This window comes from Nyctereutes procyonoides, unplaced genomic scaffold, assembly GCF_905146905.1.
Source record: "Nyctereutes procyonoides isolate TBG_1078 unplaced genomic scaffold, NYPRO_anot_genome, whole genome shotgun sequence".
Classification (NCBI taxonomy): Eukaryota; Metazoa; Chordata; class Mammalia; order Carnivora; family Canidae; genus Nyctereutes; species Nyctereutes procyonoides.
The window spans coordinates 16,537,976-16,554,285 of NW_026575142.1; the positions used below are offsets into that span (position 1 = coordinate 16,537,976).

The 16,310-nt window shown below is 33.5% G+C and overlaps 1 protein-coding gene across 1 annotated transcript in view; it reads right to left on the reverse strand.

Annotated features, from left to right (window-relative positions):
• UBR3 (ubiquitin protein ligase E3 component n-recognin 3) overlaps positions 1 to 16,310 on the reverse strand; it is a 234,038-nt gene that overhangs the window by 35,480 nt on the left and 182,248 nt on the right. The window contains exon 32 of the mRNA XM_055308033.1: positions 11,147 to 11,250. Coding sequence (XP_055164008.1) covers positions 11,147 to 11,250 — 104 coding nt within the window. The remainder of the gene's footprint in view (positions 1 to 11,146; positions 11,251 to 16,310) is intronic.

A 16,310-nucleotide genomic window follows, 5' to 3' on the forward strand; every position in this document is an offset into this window, starting at 1 on the left:
CCTTTCCCATAAACTATTTTAGAGTTAAGGTAATACAAAATGCTCCAAGTTTCTTTTATGACAAGGTATAATATATGTAAAATAATAAAACCCTAAGGGTAAAATCATGTAAAAAAGATACAATCTAAAGATGGTATCAGACATTTTAATGTTTTCCTAAAATTACCATGAAAAATTTCTATAAAGATACACTATTCCACTGCCTCCATAAAGCTCTTTGCACATATCCATACAAATATCAAATCTTCTCAGTCTTCTCTTTTATGATCTGGGTTTCTAACTACACATGCTCTGACTCTCTTCAAAAAGTCTAGTCTACAACAAAAATCAATTTGTGATGTGTTTTGCATAATAAGCTCAACTCCATTTTCTCTTTGATGAGTGAAGAACCCAAATAGTTTAATAAGACTTTCTTTGTCTTGATCAACAGAACTCAGAAAAGATTCTAAGTTCATCTAACAACTAATAAGGTAGTTAAAGCTGTTCCCTTGGGTATACTTCATGGCAATTGTGGTTAATAAACTGCCTACATCCTCAAAGAACATTATATAGAAATGATCACAATATGAGATATAAAGATTTAAACCAAAGCAATAACTTTCTTGAATTTCAAAACAGAAAATACGCCATTTACCAGAAAATAAGACAATTGGATATTTAATATACATTATATGAACATTTACAGCATATTATGTAGCAAGTAGGCACTAGGGATATATGTAAAATGATTCAAGTTCTTGAGGAGCTGATAGCTTAGAGAAGGAGATATTAAAAGAAAATCTATCATTATGACAATGAGACAAGTGTCAAAACAGAACTACAGATGAGTTATTATGGGAAAGGGGGAAAATGCCCATTTAAGTGAAAGTTTTTCAGGAGAAGGTAACAAGGTAAGAGTACTACACCAGGAGTTATTAAGTAAATAATGGAGAAATGGCAAACATTAAAACATGCTCAAAACTCTCCAATCTTTAAAAAACAAAACTCCTTTGACTATATCCACATATAGCTTGTGCTCTTTCCCCACATTCATTCTTGACAGTTCTCTCTGCCATTTTCTTATTGCCCTCCCATTTCTCATCTCACTATAATCTGCTTCTGATTCTCCAACTACACAAAAGCAACTTCCTTACTATGATTCCTCATTACTATATATAACTAGGAGTCCTCAGGAGAATTTATAGCTAACACATCTTTAGGGGTCAAAATCCTTTTGAAAACCTGGTTATGGGCTATGGAACTTCTCGGGAAAAAAACTGCATATATACATATAAAAATCTCCTATATAGGGGATCCCTGGGTGGCTCAATGGTTTAGCGCCTGCCTTTGGCCCAGGGCACGATCCTAGAGTCGGGATCAAGCGCCATGTTGGGCTTCTGGCATGGAGCCTGCTTCTCCCTCCTCCTGTGTCTCTGCCTCACTTTCTCTCTCTCTCTACCATTCATAAATAAATAAATAAATTATATATATATATATATATAATATATTTATATATAATAAATCTTTTAAAAATCTCCTATATCATTTTAGGAGATTCATGGATTCCTACTAATGAACTCTTAAATCACAAATCAAAAAAGCTTTGGTCTGAAAAAGCTATCAAATCACATGGGATGACTGGGATCATATGATCAGAACATAAGCTAACACAAACCAAACACAAGTATTTAAACAGTTATTATTCTACACTGGGAATAAAAGACATCAACTTTATTAAAATCTATGCATTCAAGGGTGCCTTGGTGGCTCAGTCAGCTAAGCGTTTGCCTTCAGCTCACATTATAATATCAGATCCTAGGATGGAGCTCCATGTCAGGCTCTCAATCTCTAATAAAGAAATTACTTAAATCTTTAAAAAAAAATCCTATGCATTCATAACAATACTAAAAAACAAAAAACAATCATCTTTGGAGGATGCTAAAAAAAAAAAAAAGCACTCAATAGGGGTGTCTTGCTGGCTGTCAGTAGAGCATGCAACTCTTGACCTCAGGGTTGTGAGTTCCACATTGGGTGTAGAGATTACTTAAAAATAAGATCTTTAAAAAAAAAAATAAGATCTTTAAAGAACAAAAACAACCAAAACAATCTAGGCAACCATGAACAGCCTCTATGTTACAAAAAGAGAGATACCTGGAAATTGTCTTGTGATGAAAAATATGTTACATCATCCATGAAGTATTTTTGCAAAAATAAAAAGAAATAAGAAACTGAATCTAGGTGCTTAAATCTACCTGCCAGTTTGCAGGGAACACATGGGAATAGAACCTATTATTAAAGGATGCCGTGAGGATGCAATTAAAGTACAGACAAAAGATCCAGATTCTTCAATGAATAAAAAATAAGGGGAGGGGGGGAAACCCATAGAGTTAAAAGAGAAATAACCACCAAATTCAATGTGTAGACTTTGTTTGGATCCCAAGTCAAATAAACCAACTCTAAGAAACCATTTCTAAAACTTACAGAAATATGAACACTGACTTGGTATCTAATGATATTAAGGCAAAATTACTCATTTAAAAGTGGGCTTATAGTATTGTGATTATGTTTATTGAACAAATCTTTATCTTTTAGAGATACATACTAAAGACTACATAGATGAAATGATAGGATGTCTGGGAGTTGCTTCAAAATAACCCAGGGTAAGAGGGAGGATTGAATAGGAGGCGGTATAAATAAGATTGGCCATGAGTTGATAATTGGTGGGTAGGTACATGGAGGTTCATTAAACTCTGCTCTGTATTGTTACATATGGTTGAATTATTCTAAAATAAACAGTTTATTTTTACACAGCCTTGGTTTGTAACAAAGCAAGACTGAAATACTTCTTTCTTAAAGTGAATGGGAAATAATAAACAACCTTCTATCTCTGGATGCTGGATGCAGAAGATGGTATATAATCACTAGTACTAGATGTCCCACTGAATCCTGGAGTCTCTAACCTGTAAGGCATGATTAAACAAAATTATGATACTCCTCAATAACTATCATGGGAATGAACAACATGATCGAAATCTGAGTAACTGACCCTTCCTAAAAAAAGATAATAGTTTTATGTTTTAAATCCCAGGGGTTCAAAAAGAAGGAAAACTTTAGCCAAAGATATGTAAGGTAAGTTTTGTGTGGAACTTTCAAGAGGATAAAGTTCTTCCCTCAACTTTCCATACTGCTGCCTTATTAAACAAAACCCTGATGATAGCAACTGCTGCAACTTCCTTAAAATAACAAAGATGAGAGTCACATCATACAACTGGAGTGTTGTGAAGTTGAAAGACCTGAGCTGCCTACCTTCAGACTTCCTTCTACATGAAAAAATAAAAATAAACCTGTCTTAGTTAAGCTACTGTGTCATTTGGGGTTTCTCCCCTGTTACATACAGCCAAACCTGATCCTAAGTTATAAAGGAACTAAGCATGAATACCTGAAAATAGCAACATAAGTTATTTTTAAGCTTATTTTTTAGAGGCCAATGGTATAATGGGTATAATAATGGATAAGATAAAAGGACATGAAAAGAGATAAAAGGAAAATAAGCACATGTCTTTAATGTATTAACTCAAGCTTCTGAAGAGACAACTGGTGTAAAAAAAAGTCTTTTAACCTGAACACGGTGCTAAACACTACAAAGCTAAAGGTAAGTTTCTGCATCACCTATTTTCAAAATTTTTTTTTATTTACTTATGATAGTCACAGAGAGAGAGAGAGAGAGAGAGAGAGAGAGAGAGAGAGAGAGGCAGAGACACAGGCAGAGGGAGAAGCAGGCTCCATACACCGGGAGCCCGATGTGGGATTCGATCCCGGGTCTCCAGGATCGCACCCGGGCCAAAGACAGGCGCCAAACCGCTGCGCCACCCAGGGATCCCCACCTATTTTCAGATAAAATTGTGGGATCATTTAACATTCTAGTACATACAAACAGTAATATTTCCTCACTTTCCTTTCTTCTAATAACAACCAGTAACTAAAGAGGTACATGAATACATATTATTATATAAAAAACACAAATACAATAAAGATCACTGTTTGTTAACCCTATGTCAACAGGGAGTACAAAAGAAAAATTATATTAACAACTCTACCTCTCCTACTCTACAACTTCCCATCTTCAAAAAAAAAACCAAAACTATCTGAAAAAAATTCAAGTAACTTACTATTATGAGGCTCCAAACTTCCTAGCAATTAAATAAAGATCTCTATCTGGTTATACATAAAATTCAAATAAAGGTCTCTATTTAGTTCTCAATGAGTGACAAACTAAAAAAAATTAACAAAGAATGGCAAATTTTTTTCTGGCCCTAAATTCTAAGAGGAATTTATGACTACAATGACAGTGAGCAACATATCTAATATCTTTGAAGCTGTTTTATAAAAACAGTGCGGATAATCAACCTTGAATTATTATGAAGTTTTAAAAAATATATTTTTAAAAGCAATTCTAACTAAAGTTAATGACTAAATACTTAGCTCTCTGGTTCTCCAAAAGTAAAGTCCATGTTTTATTCATCTTTGCATCTCCATGCTATGCAAAGAAGTACAGCAACCTGGCACATTACTCATTAAATTTTTTTGTTTCTTTTTTAATATTTTATTTATTATTCATGAGAGAGAGAGAGAGAGAGAGAGAGAGAGAGAGAGAGGCAGAGACCTACCTAGAGGGAGAAGCAGGCTCCATGCAGGGAGCCCGATGTGGGACTCGATCCCAGGATTCCAGGATCACGCTCTGAGCTGAAGGCAGATGCTTAACCGCTGAGCTACCCAGGCATCCCTCATTAAATATTTCTTGAACTAAATCAGGTAATGACTTTTACAACTAAATACTAAACAAACATCTATTGATTAAATTTGTCCACCAAACACTTCTTTAACGATATTATTTTAAGATACAGTTACTAACAGTATTATAAATATTTACATAGTAAATAGAATATTTACTATTCTATGTAAGCGAATCTATTCTATTCATCTAGCTATTATTAAGTAGATCAATTTTCTTGACTCAAATTTTGGTAAACAAATTTAGAATATGTTTCCACTGAATGTAATTTACCATGTTCAATTAATTCAATGTATTACATCCTCTTTTGGCATTAATTTCACTTTCTATTGAGGGCTAGTGCTAACAATTGTCATCTCATGATAAGGGAAATGCACCAGTTACAGCTCTCAGACACTAATACAGTAGTAGGTCCTTTACAATTAACTGAACTATTTTCAATTTAGATAAACATTAATTATAGAAATCAGTTTATTTCTATATATCGTTTCCTTCATTTTAGCTTTTCAAAGGTTTATGTAGTAATTATGCACATACATAAAATGTATATTTAAATATATCTTTAAAAAATAAAAAATCTATTTTGAAAAAATTTTTAAATTTTTAATTTTTTTAAAGATTTTATTTACTCATTTGAGACAGAATGATGCAGAGAGAGAGAGAGAGAGCAGGAGCAGGAGGAGAGAGAGAGGCGGAGGTAGAGGGAGAAGCAGGCTCCTGTGGAGCCAGGAGCCAAACATGGGGCTCGATCCTAGGAGCTGAAGATCATGACCTGTGCCAAAGGTAGATGCTTAACCATCTGAGCCACCCAGGCATCCTTATTTTGAAGACTTTATAAAACAAAATAAAATTGTTTACATTTCAAAATGTAGTATTACTAGTATAATTATAAGAGCACAGTCAGGGCAAATCAACCTAACTCCAAAGCACCTATTTCCCTAAAATAAAAAAACTAACCAAAGTAACACAAAAAACCTAGACAGCTTATAACTAATTTTGAAGAGATGAAATTCAATAAGGCTATTTAACAAGTATATTTTGTAAAGTCTGTAAAATAAATAATGAAATTCATATAGACAGCCAAACCTCAAAAAAGTAACATTCAAAAATATCTGAAATTTGGCAGTTCCTCAAGAAGCTAAACAGAATGGCCATGACCCAGCAAACCCACTTTTGGCTATGTACAGGTATTCAAACAAAAACTGTACACAAATATAACAGTAGCACTACTCATAAGAGCCAAGTGGTAAACAATTGAAATGTCTATCAAATGATGACTGGATAAACAAAATGTGGCATAGCTCTACAATGAAATATTACTGAGCCATGAAGAGAAATGAAGTACAACACATACTACAACATGGATGAACCCTGAAAATATTTAGTGAAGGCAGCTGGACACAAAATGCCATATATTTTATAATTTTATTAATATGGAATATCTAGTACAGGCAAATCCATAGAGAAAGCAAGCAGATTAGTGGTTTCCTAAGGGGTGGGGAAAGAAGGAAATAGGAGTGATTTCTTAATGGATACAAAGTTTCCTCTGGGCTGATGAAAATGTTCTGGATTTAGATAACGGTGATGGTTGCACAACATAGTGAATATACTGCATTTATACACTTTAAAATTGTTAGAAAGGTGAATTTTATGAATTTAAAAAAACTATTTACTTGAGAGAGAGATAAAGAGCACGTACAAGCTGGGGGATGGGCAGAGGGAGGAGAATCTGCAGCAGACTCAATGCTGTGTGTGGAGCCCAATGCAGGGCTCAATCCCAGGACCCTGAGATCATAATCTGAGCCAAAATTAAGAGTCGATAACCAACTGAGCCACCCAGGCACCCTGTGAACTTTATGTTTCATAAATTTTATCTTTAAAAACAATCCAAAATTACTGGATGGATTTAGCAAATATACTCAGAACATTTCATTCTAAAACAACAGAGTAATATTCAAGTGCATATGGGACATTCTCCAAAATCGATCACATATTAGGCCACAAAACAAGCCTCAACAAATTCAAAAAGATCAAAGTCATAGCATGCATCTTTTCTGATACAATGCTATGAAATTACATGTCAACCACAAGAAAAAACCTGGAAAGACCACAAACACATGGAGGTTATATAACATGCTACTAAACAATGAATGCATCAACCAGGAAATAAAAGAAGAAATTAAAAAGAACATGGACACAAATGAAAATGAAAACACAATGGTTCAAAAACTATGGACACCGCAAAGTGTTTCTACAAGGGAAGTTTATAACAATATAGGCCTATCTCAAGAGGCAAGAAAAACATCTCAAATAAACAATCTAACCTTACACCTAAAGAAGCTACAAAAAGAACAATAAACAAAACCTAAAACCAGCACAAGGAAAGAAACAATAAAGATTAAACAGAAATAAATGAAACTAAAAAAAAAAAATCCAATAGAACAGATCAATAAAAACCGGGACTGGATCACTGAAAAAAAAAATCGGTAAAATTGATTAACCTCTAGCCAAACTTTATCAAGAAAAAAAGCGAAAGGACTCAATTAAATAAAATCACTAGTGAACCAATATCACAGAAGTACAATTTTAAGAGAATACTATGAAAAGCTATATGCCAACAAAACTGGACAACCTAAAAGAAATGGATAAATTCGTAGAAATATATAACCTACAAAAACCGAAACAGGAAGAAACAAATTTTGAACAGACTGATTACCAGCAAAGAAACTGAATCAGTTATCAAAAAACTCACAACAAACAAGTAAAGGACCACATGGCTTCCAAATTCATTCAATAAGGCCACCATTACCCTGATACCAAAACCAGATAAAGATACCACCACAAAAAAAATAATAATAAAAATAAAAATAAATAAAAATAAAAAACCACACCAAAAACTCCTACAGGCTAATATCTCTGATGAATATATATACAAAAATCCTCAACAAAACATCAGCAAACCAAATCCAACAATGCATTAAAAAATCATTCACCACAATCAAGTGGCATCTATTCATGATAAAAACCCTCAACAACATAGGTTCAAAGGGAACATAATAAAGGCCCTCAATGAAAAACCCACAGCTAATATCATCCTCAATGGGGAAAAACTGAGAGCCTTTCCTCTAAGGTCAGAAACAAGACAAAGATGTCCACCTTCACTGCTTGTATTCAACATAGTACTAGGGCCTCAGCAATCAGACAACAAAAAGAAATAAAAGGCATTCAAATCAGTAAGGAAGAAGTACAACTTTCACTATTTGCAGATGACATGATATTATATATAGGAAACCTGAAAGATTTCACCAAAGAACTTCTAGAATTGATAAATGAATTCAGTCAAGTCTGAGGATACAAAATCAGTGTTCAGAAATCTGTGGAATTTTTTTGTGGCATCTCTATATATCAATAATGAAGCAGCAGAAAGATAATTTAAAAAAATAATCCCATTTATAACTGCACCAAAAATAGTAAGATACCTAGGAATAACTCTAACCAAAGAAGTGAAAGACCTGTACTCTGAAAATGTAAACACTAATCAAAGAAATTGAAGATGACACAAAGAAATGGAAAGATAGTCCATGCTTATGGATTTGAAGAATAAATATTGTTAAATATCCATACTACCAAAGGCAATCTACACATTTAATGCATCTCTATCAAAATGCCAACAGCATTTGTATGGAACTACAAAAGATCCCAAATAGTCAAAGCAATCTTGAAAAGGAAAAGCAAAGGTGGAAGCATTACAATTCCAGATTTCAGGTTATATTACAAAGCTATAGTATTCAAACAGTATGATACTGGCACAAAAACAGACACTTAGATCAACAGAACAAAATAGAAAACCCAGAAATGAACCCACAATTATATGATCAGTTAATCTTTGACAAAGCAGGAGAGAATATTTAATGGAAAAAAGACAGCCTCTTCAACAAATGGTATTGGGAAAATTGGACAGCAACATGCAAAAGAATGAAACCGGACTACTTTCTTACACCATACACAAAAATAAATTCAAAATTGGTTAAAGTCCTAAATGTGAGACCTGAAACCATAAAAATTCTAGAAGAGAACACAGGCAGTAACTTCTTTAACATCAGCCAAAGCAATTTCTTTCTACACATGTCTCCTGAGGCAAGAGAAACAAAAGCAAAAATAAACTATTTGGACTTCATCAATATAAACCTCCTGCACAGCAAAGGAAACAATCAACTAAACTGAAAGACAACCTATAGAACAGGAGAAGCTATTGCAAAGGACATACCTGAATAAAGGGTCCAAATACAAAATCTATAAAGAATTTAAACAACTCAACACTCAAAAGGCAAATAATCCAATTAAAAAAGACATGAATCGACATTTTCCCAAAGAAGACATCCAGATGGCCAACAAACACATGAAAAGATGCTTAACATTACTCAATATCAGGGAAATGCAAATCAAAACTATAATGAGATGTTACCTCACACCTGCCAGAATGGCTAATATCAAAAACACATGAAACAAGTGTTAGAATGAATCTGGAGAAAAAGGAACCTTCTTGCACTATTGGTGGGAATGAAAACTGATGCAGCCACTGTGGAAAACAGTATGGAGCTTCCTCAAAAAGTTAAAAATAGAACTATCCTATGATCCAGCCATCGCACTACTGGATACTTATCCAAAGAATACAAAATTCTAATTCAAAGGGATACATGCACCCCTATATTTATAACAGCATTATTTACAATAGCCAAGATACAGAATCAGCCAAGTATCCATCGATTGATGAACAGATAAAGATGTGATATATATGTGTGTGTATAAATACATATATGTGCATATATATGTACATACGTATATATATATAAAAAGAATAAAATTTTGCCATCCATAATGACATAGATGGAGCTAGAGAGTATAATGCTCAGTCAAAAGAAGACAAATATCACATGATTTCATTCATGTGTAAAATTGAAGAAACAAAACAAATAAGCAAAGGGAACAAACAGAGAGAGAGGCAAACCAAGAAACAGACTCTTAACTATAGAGAACAACACACTGATGGCTACCAGAGGGGAGGTGGGTGGGTTATGGATGAGGGGATTAAGGAGTGCATTTGCCTTGATGAACACTAGGTGATTAAAATAAAAACTTAAAAAAAATCCAAAATTCACAGTTCAAGTATAAAATATTATGCTTGTTTATTAATGACATTTAACTCCTCAGAAAATATAATAATTTGCATAAAATATCAATTTGTTTATGTTAGATAAATGATCACTTCATACCCTTAGGTAAAAAAAAATTTTTTTTTCCCTTAGGTAAAAAACTTTATCGAAGATCAAGTTGAGGGATCCCTGGGTGGCGCAGTGGTTTGGCGCCTGCCTTTGGCCCAGGGCGCGATCCTGGAGACCCGGGATCGAATCCCACATCAGGCTCCCGGTGCATGGAGCCTGCTTCTCTGCCTGTGTCTCTGCCTCTCTGTCTCTCTCTGTATGACTATCATAAATAAATTAAAAAAAAAAAAACAAAGATCAAGTTGAAGTACACGCAAAAGATATCATCTCCAGTAATAAGGCCTTTATACATTTACAGATGTTCTTTCAAGTAACTCTTAACAACACAAAAACCATTTTCACCAAAAGAGAATGATTAAATTTTTTTTAGATTTTATTTATTTATTTGACAGAGAGAGAGAGAGAGCACAAGAAAGGGAAAGAGCAGGAAGAGGAGCAGGCTCTCTACTGAGCAGGCAGCCTGATGTGGGGCTCGATCCCGGGACCGTGGGCTCATGACCTGAGCCAAAGGCAGATGCTTAACTGACTGAGCCACCCAGGCATCCCAGAGAATAGTTAATTATTTAACAAAATATTTTAAATGTCTTTAAATGAAAACTACAGACTATGGAACAACAATTAAAACACTGCAAATGTATCATTAATGCTATTATTATCATAGTATTTAGGCTGTTAATATCAAAATAGTGTATTAACTCTAAAAATGATGGGATATCACATTTTGAATAACTCTGATTACTACTATATAAAATATTTATACATATAAGGTTGAGGCATTAAGGCTCACAGTTTGCTCTTTTTTTTCATATTTTGTATTATCACTTTAAATTTTTTTAAAATGAGGGTTTTCAGAGTGATTTCCCCTTTACCTTATTATTGACTAAACAGCTAAAAAGAACAGACCCATAAATGAAAAAAAGTCCTTTATTTCATTGTCATCTTTTAGATATATGATTACTATTTACTACTTAATAAAAATAATAATAAAAGCATTGACTTCAAAACATTTCCAACAGACTAAATATTTGTCCCCACAATTTTTAGAGTATTCTGTATACTATATAATCTAAGAATCGGAATTATAAAGACATACCTTTGCGTAAGGGTTGTGGCATCATTAAGATCTGGATAAGCAAAAGGGATGTAACATCATGATAAAGAATTGGGACCTCAGGCTGTTGTTCTTCATTTCCCTGCCTAAAAGAAAAACACATAATCACTTTAGATGATATTATATATCTTTTTTTTTGATATTATATATCTTTTATAATTCATTTCATATTTCACATATATGTCTATGGAACAGAAATCAAACTTTTATAAACAATTGAGAAATCTCAAAAGAAAAAGGGTCATATTTTTTGCTTAAAAATATAATCTTTTGTATTCATATATTCTCTTGATTCTGCCTAATATGAATAAATTACATGGAGAATTTATTAGATCTTCTTAAGTAAACAAGTGGGATACATTAACTTGATTATGAGTCTTTCTGATCTCTTGATTGATTACAGAAATCAAACGAAGGATTAACTGGAATTTAGAGGATTAGTTTCACTATAAATGGAGTAGATATAGGATACTTGCTATCACAGACTTTGCACTACAGAATAAATGTTCACATTATTAAAAAAGAACAGGTATAATCCACAAACAAGTTATATTGAAAAGGTATGATTTATATTTTTTGTTATTTCAATTTTATGACTATCATAAAAATTTTTTTAAAATCTTTAACATTTTCAAGGTTTCAAAAAAAGATAATGATAGCCAAAGCAGAACTTAAAACACTATAAAAGACAAAGTAGTAAACCTTAGGAATGTGTAGTACTATGAGAAACAGAATATATTCTAAAGCAGATCTCATTCTAGATTTATAAGAATTTTTAAAACCGTGTAGAAGGACACATTTTTTGATCACAGGTTTAATTTTTATTATAAGAAAACACAATCAAATCTTAATTGTCTTAATTAGACAATTCTAGAATTGTCTAAATTTTGAAAGTATAATTCAGTCTAGATTTAGGATGAACAAAAGTTGTTCAACTCTTTTACTAGGCTCCATCATTCAACAAATATTGATTATTTACAATATGTCAGGCACTGGACACAATGGTGAATAAATGAATGCCTGCTGCTCTGAAGCTTGTAATTGCCAGAGGAAGTCAGTTCTTTAAGTATCTCCATTCTCTATAAATATCCCTTTAATTTACTTGTCTCCTTCTCCAAAGCTAACTTTCCATTAATGCTATGAAACCTACTATTTGTCTCTCCAGTCTTTTATACAAGCCCAAAGTTCCTTTTTTTTAAAAAAATGAGGGGTGTCATCATTTGTTCACCTATTATTTAAATTCACTCCCTCCCCCCACCCGCCGAATGGTTTCCACATGGCCAACAATGATCTCCTAATTACAAAATCTAGTAGACATTTCTCAATCCTTATTTCATTGACCTTTAATTCTGCATACAGTTGAACACTTTTGTCTGGAAACTTCTCTTGGCTTTTGTGAAACACTCTCCCAGGTTCCCTGGGAGATCAGTAATCTCTGATTACTCTAGATTTTTCTTTTTTTTTTTTTTTTTTTTTGAGATTTTATTTATTCATTCATGAGAGACACAGAAACCCAGGCAGAGGGAGAAGTAGGCTCCCTGTAGGGAGCCCGATGTTGATTCGAGCCCAAGGCAGACAATCAACTGAGCCACCCAGGTGTCCCTGATTATGCTAGTATTTTGGACAAGTTCTTCCTCCTTTGACTAACCTAGAAATGGCGCTATTTCCCAAGGCTCAATTCCCACTCTCTTTTAATATAAAGGACTCTTTTTGAAAGACCTCCTAATCCATGACTCCAATCTCCCAACTATATACTGATGACTCCCAAGTCTGTATCTTTGGCTAGAACTATCTGAATATTTATTCTCTCCACTTGTACATCTAATGGGCAGCTCGACCTGAACATGCCTGAAACTGAATTCATGATCATTCTATTCAATTCCACACAAACAAACCCCCCTACCCATAACCAACCTACTCTCCCTTCTGTGTTCTTAGTCTTGATGTGGCTTATTTATTATATCCTCTAGCATTTAGCACAATGTCTGAATATAATATACACACAATAAAAATATAATAAATAAATAAGGTAGGATCTTGGGGATATCCTGAACCTATCTTCTCTAACTCACTCCATATTTAATTGTCAGTAAATCCTAACAACTATCTTTATTCTTATCATCTCTATGGCCACTGCCTTCTCACTATTCAATCTCCCCCAATTATATGTTCTCCCAATTCATCCTCTATATTGTTAAGTACCCTGAAAAAAAAAAAAAACTTTCTACAGGAACTATCCCTTGTTTACCATCATTTCCCTGATGCCTAGATTAAAACAGTTAATAAAAACCAGCTGAATAAATAAAAAAATGAAAAATGAATGGATGGACGGATGGCGGATGGATGGACAAACAGGCGGCAAAAGAGACAAAAACTAGAGAGCTAAGACTCCTGAGCACAGAGATAAAATGCACTGAGGGAAGAAACATAATAGTAAATTACAAACTTGATGAGATTAGGGCCGATAAATCCCACTATTTGTATTTCTGTGGTTTTATCACAGTTCCTTTAGTGAAATGAACAAAATGACTCAAAAGGAAATATGCAAAGGATAAAATCTGTTCCTAAAGAGGAACTGAAAAATCCTTGCTGTCCTATGGATAAAAAAGAAAGTGGTAAGAAACAGGTCTGTTAAAAGTTATTTAGAATAAAAATGATTTTGGATTATCAAACTGCTGCATTAAATCTAACAACAAAAGACTCACACTCAGAATTCAAAGGAATTTTATATGCTGGGCCAATCTCAGTCCTATGCAAAGATACATTTTACTGGACAAAAATCAAAGAGGCTTGAGAACTTCTGTCATGATCTAAAGATTAACAAATTACAGAGCTTTTAGGTACAGAAAATAAAAGTATCTCCAAATGAGTAAGTTAAATATAGTTTCTTAAAATAGGGATATTATAAGCAACTGGAAAGCTTAAAGGGCAAATATAAGTCTAGATTCTCATTTATTTTATTATGTTATGTGTCAGAAATTTTTTTATAATAGAAGCAATCTTCCTCAAATTTAGAGGTTAATTACCTTTTGTTATTATTACCTAATTGCTTATTATTATTATTGCAGTGACCTTCAAATATTATTTAAAATCAGTCTAAATCTTCATATGCATAGAAAACTATACTTCAGATTACATCCTCTATCATATATACTTGATAAAAATTCAGCAATCTTTATATATTAAATTGAGAATGTATAATTAAGAGATGTTTCAAAACTACAATGATACAAAAATGAATTTTAAAAAATGAGAATGAAAAAAAAAAAAATAAAATAAATAAAAAAACGAGAATGTTCTGGGGTACCTGGCTGGATCAGTTGGTAGAGCATGCGACTGCTGATCTCTGGGTCATGAGTTCAAGCCCTACATTGGGCTAAATAATTACTTTTTTTTTTTAATAATTACTTTTTTAAAAATGGGGAATGCTCTTAATTGAGGAAACTGTCTACTACAAAGATACCTATTTTCCCAACATTAATTTATGAGTTTAAAATAATTCTAATCAAAATCACAAGTGAAGGGAAGGACTTAGAAAATGGTTCTAAAGATCATCTGGAAGAATATGCAGGTGAGAACAGTAAACAAAAATTGGGAAGTAGGGGATGGGATGGGACAGGACAGGGGTGAGGAGACAGAAGAAATGAGAAAAGCCTAATCCAACCAGAGACATACACATAACATAGCTCCTCAGTAAGTAAACCAGAATAGTTCTATCACAAATAAGCTTGTAGGTCAATAGAACAATGTAAAGTCCTTAATCAGGACCATAATGTACAAACATTTAGTATATAATAAATGGGACGTAAAATTTCTAAAAAATTAGCTAATTATTTGAAAATAAATTTTAAATCTTCACCAATTACTACTGATGAAAATAAATGCCAAGATTTTAATTTTTTTTTTTTTATTTACGATAGTCACACAGAGAGAGAGAGAGAGGCAGAGACACAGGCAGAGGGAGAAGCAGGCTCCATGCACCGGGAGCCCGACATGGGATTCGATCCCAGGTCTCCAGGATCGCGCCCTGGGCCAAAGGCAGGCGCCAAACCGCTGCGCCACCCAGGGATCCCATGCCAAGATTTTTAAAAAAATCATCCCATAAGAAAATTCTACAAAGAATGTATCAATAGGTATTGCACACTCTAAGACAAGAAACACATTGCAATACAGGTTATAAAGGTAAACACTAGAACTTGGATAGGCGAGGCAGGTACTCTAAGTATGAAAGTAACCAGAAAAAATAAGAAATGTAAGGCATGGGGATCCCTGGGTGGCGCAGCGGTTTGGTGCCTGCCTTTGGCCCAGGGCGCGATCCTGGAGACCCGGGATCGAATCCCACATCAGGCTCCCGGTGCATGGAGCCTGCTTCTCCCTCTGCCTGTGTCTCTGCCTCTCTTTCTCTCTCTCTCTCTGTATGACTATCGTAAATAAATTAAAAAAAAAATTTAAAAAAAAAAATGTAAGGCATGATTGGTTTGGGTACATGAAATTTTAAAACCTTAATATATCAAGAAAAGTAATACAAAATCAAAAGGCAAAACATATTTTGGAAAAAATGTTTCACCGTCTATGGAAAAATAAGGTTTACTATTTTAAGCTGTAAAGAATCACTGAGATAATTTTTTAATTCTTTATTTAAATTCAACTTAGTTAACAGATTTTGTTTTAGTTTCAGGTGTAGAATTTAGTGATTCATCAGTTGTATATAACACCCAGTGCTCAGTACATCAAGTGCCCTCCTTAATGCCCATCACCTAATTACCTCTTCCCCCCCACTCACTTCCCCTCCAACAACCCTGTTTGTTAGAGCTCAGCATCTCTTACTGTTTGTCTCCCTATTTTCATCTTATTTTATTTTTCCTTCCCTTCTCTACATTCATCTATTTTGTAATAGATAATTTTTAAAAAATAAGATGCCAACAGAAAAATGGACTGATGTTCTCAACATATAATTCACAAAGAATGTATACAAATAGCTAATAAACGCGAAATATTTATACGAAGTTAACTCTACCAGAAATTAAACAAATTTCTATTACTTTGAGATCCCATTTTTTTAATCTATCAAACTAGCTCAAAATATGTTTCTAAAGTGATAATACCCAAGATTAACAGAAATGGAAACATCCCGACATTGCCAGTG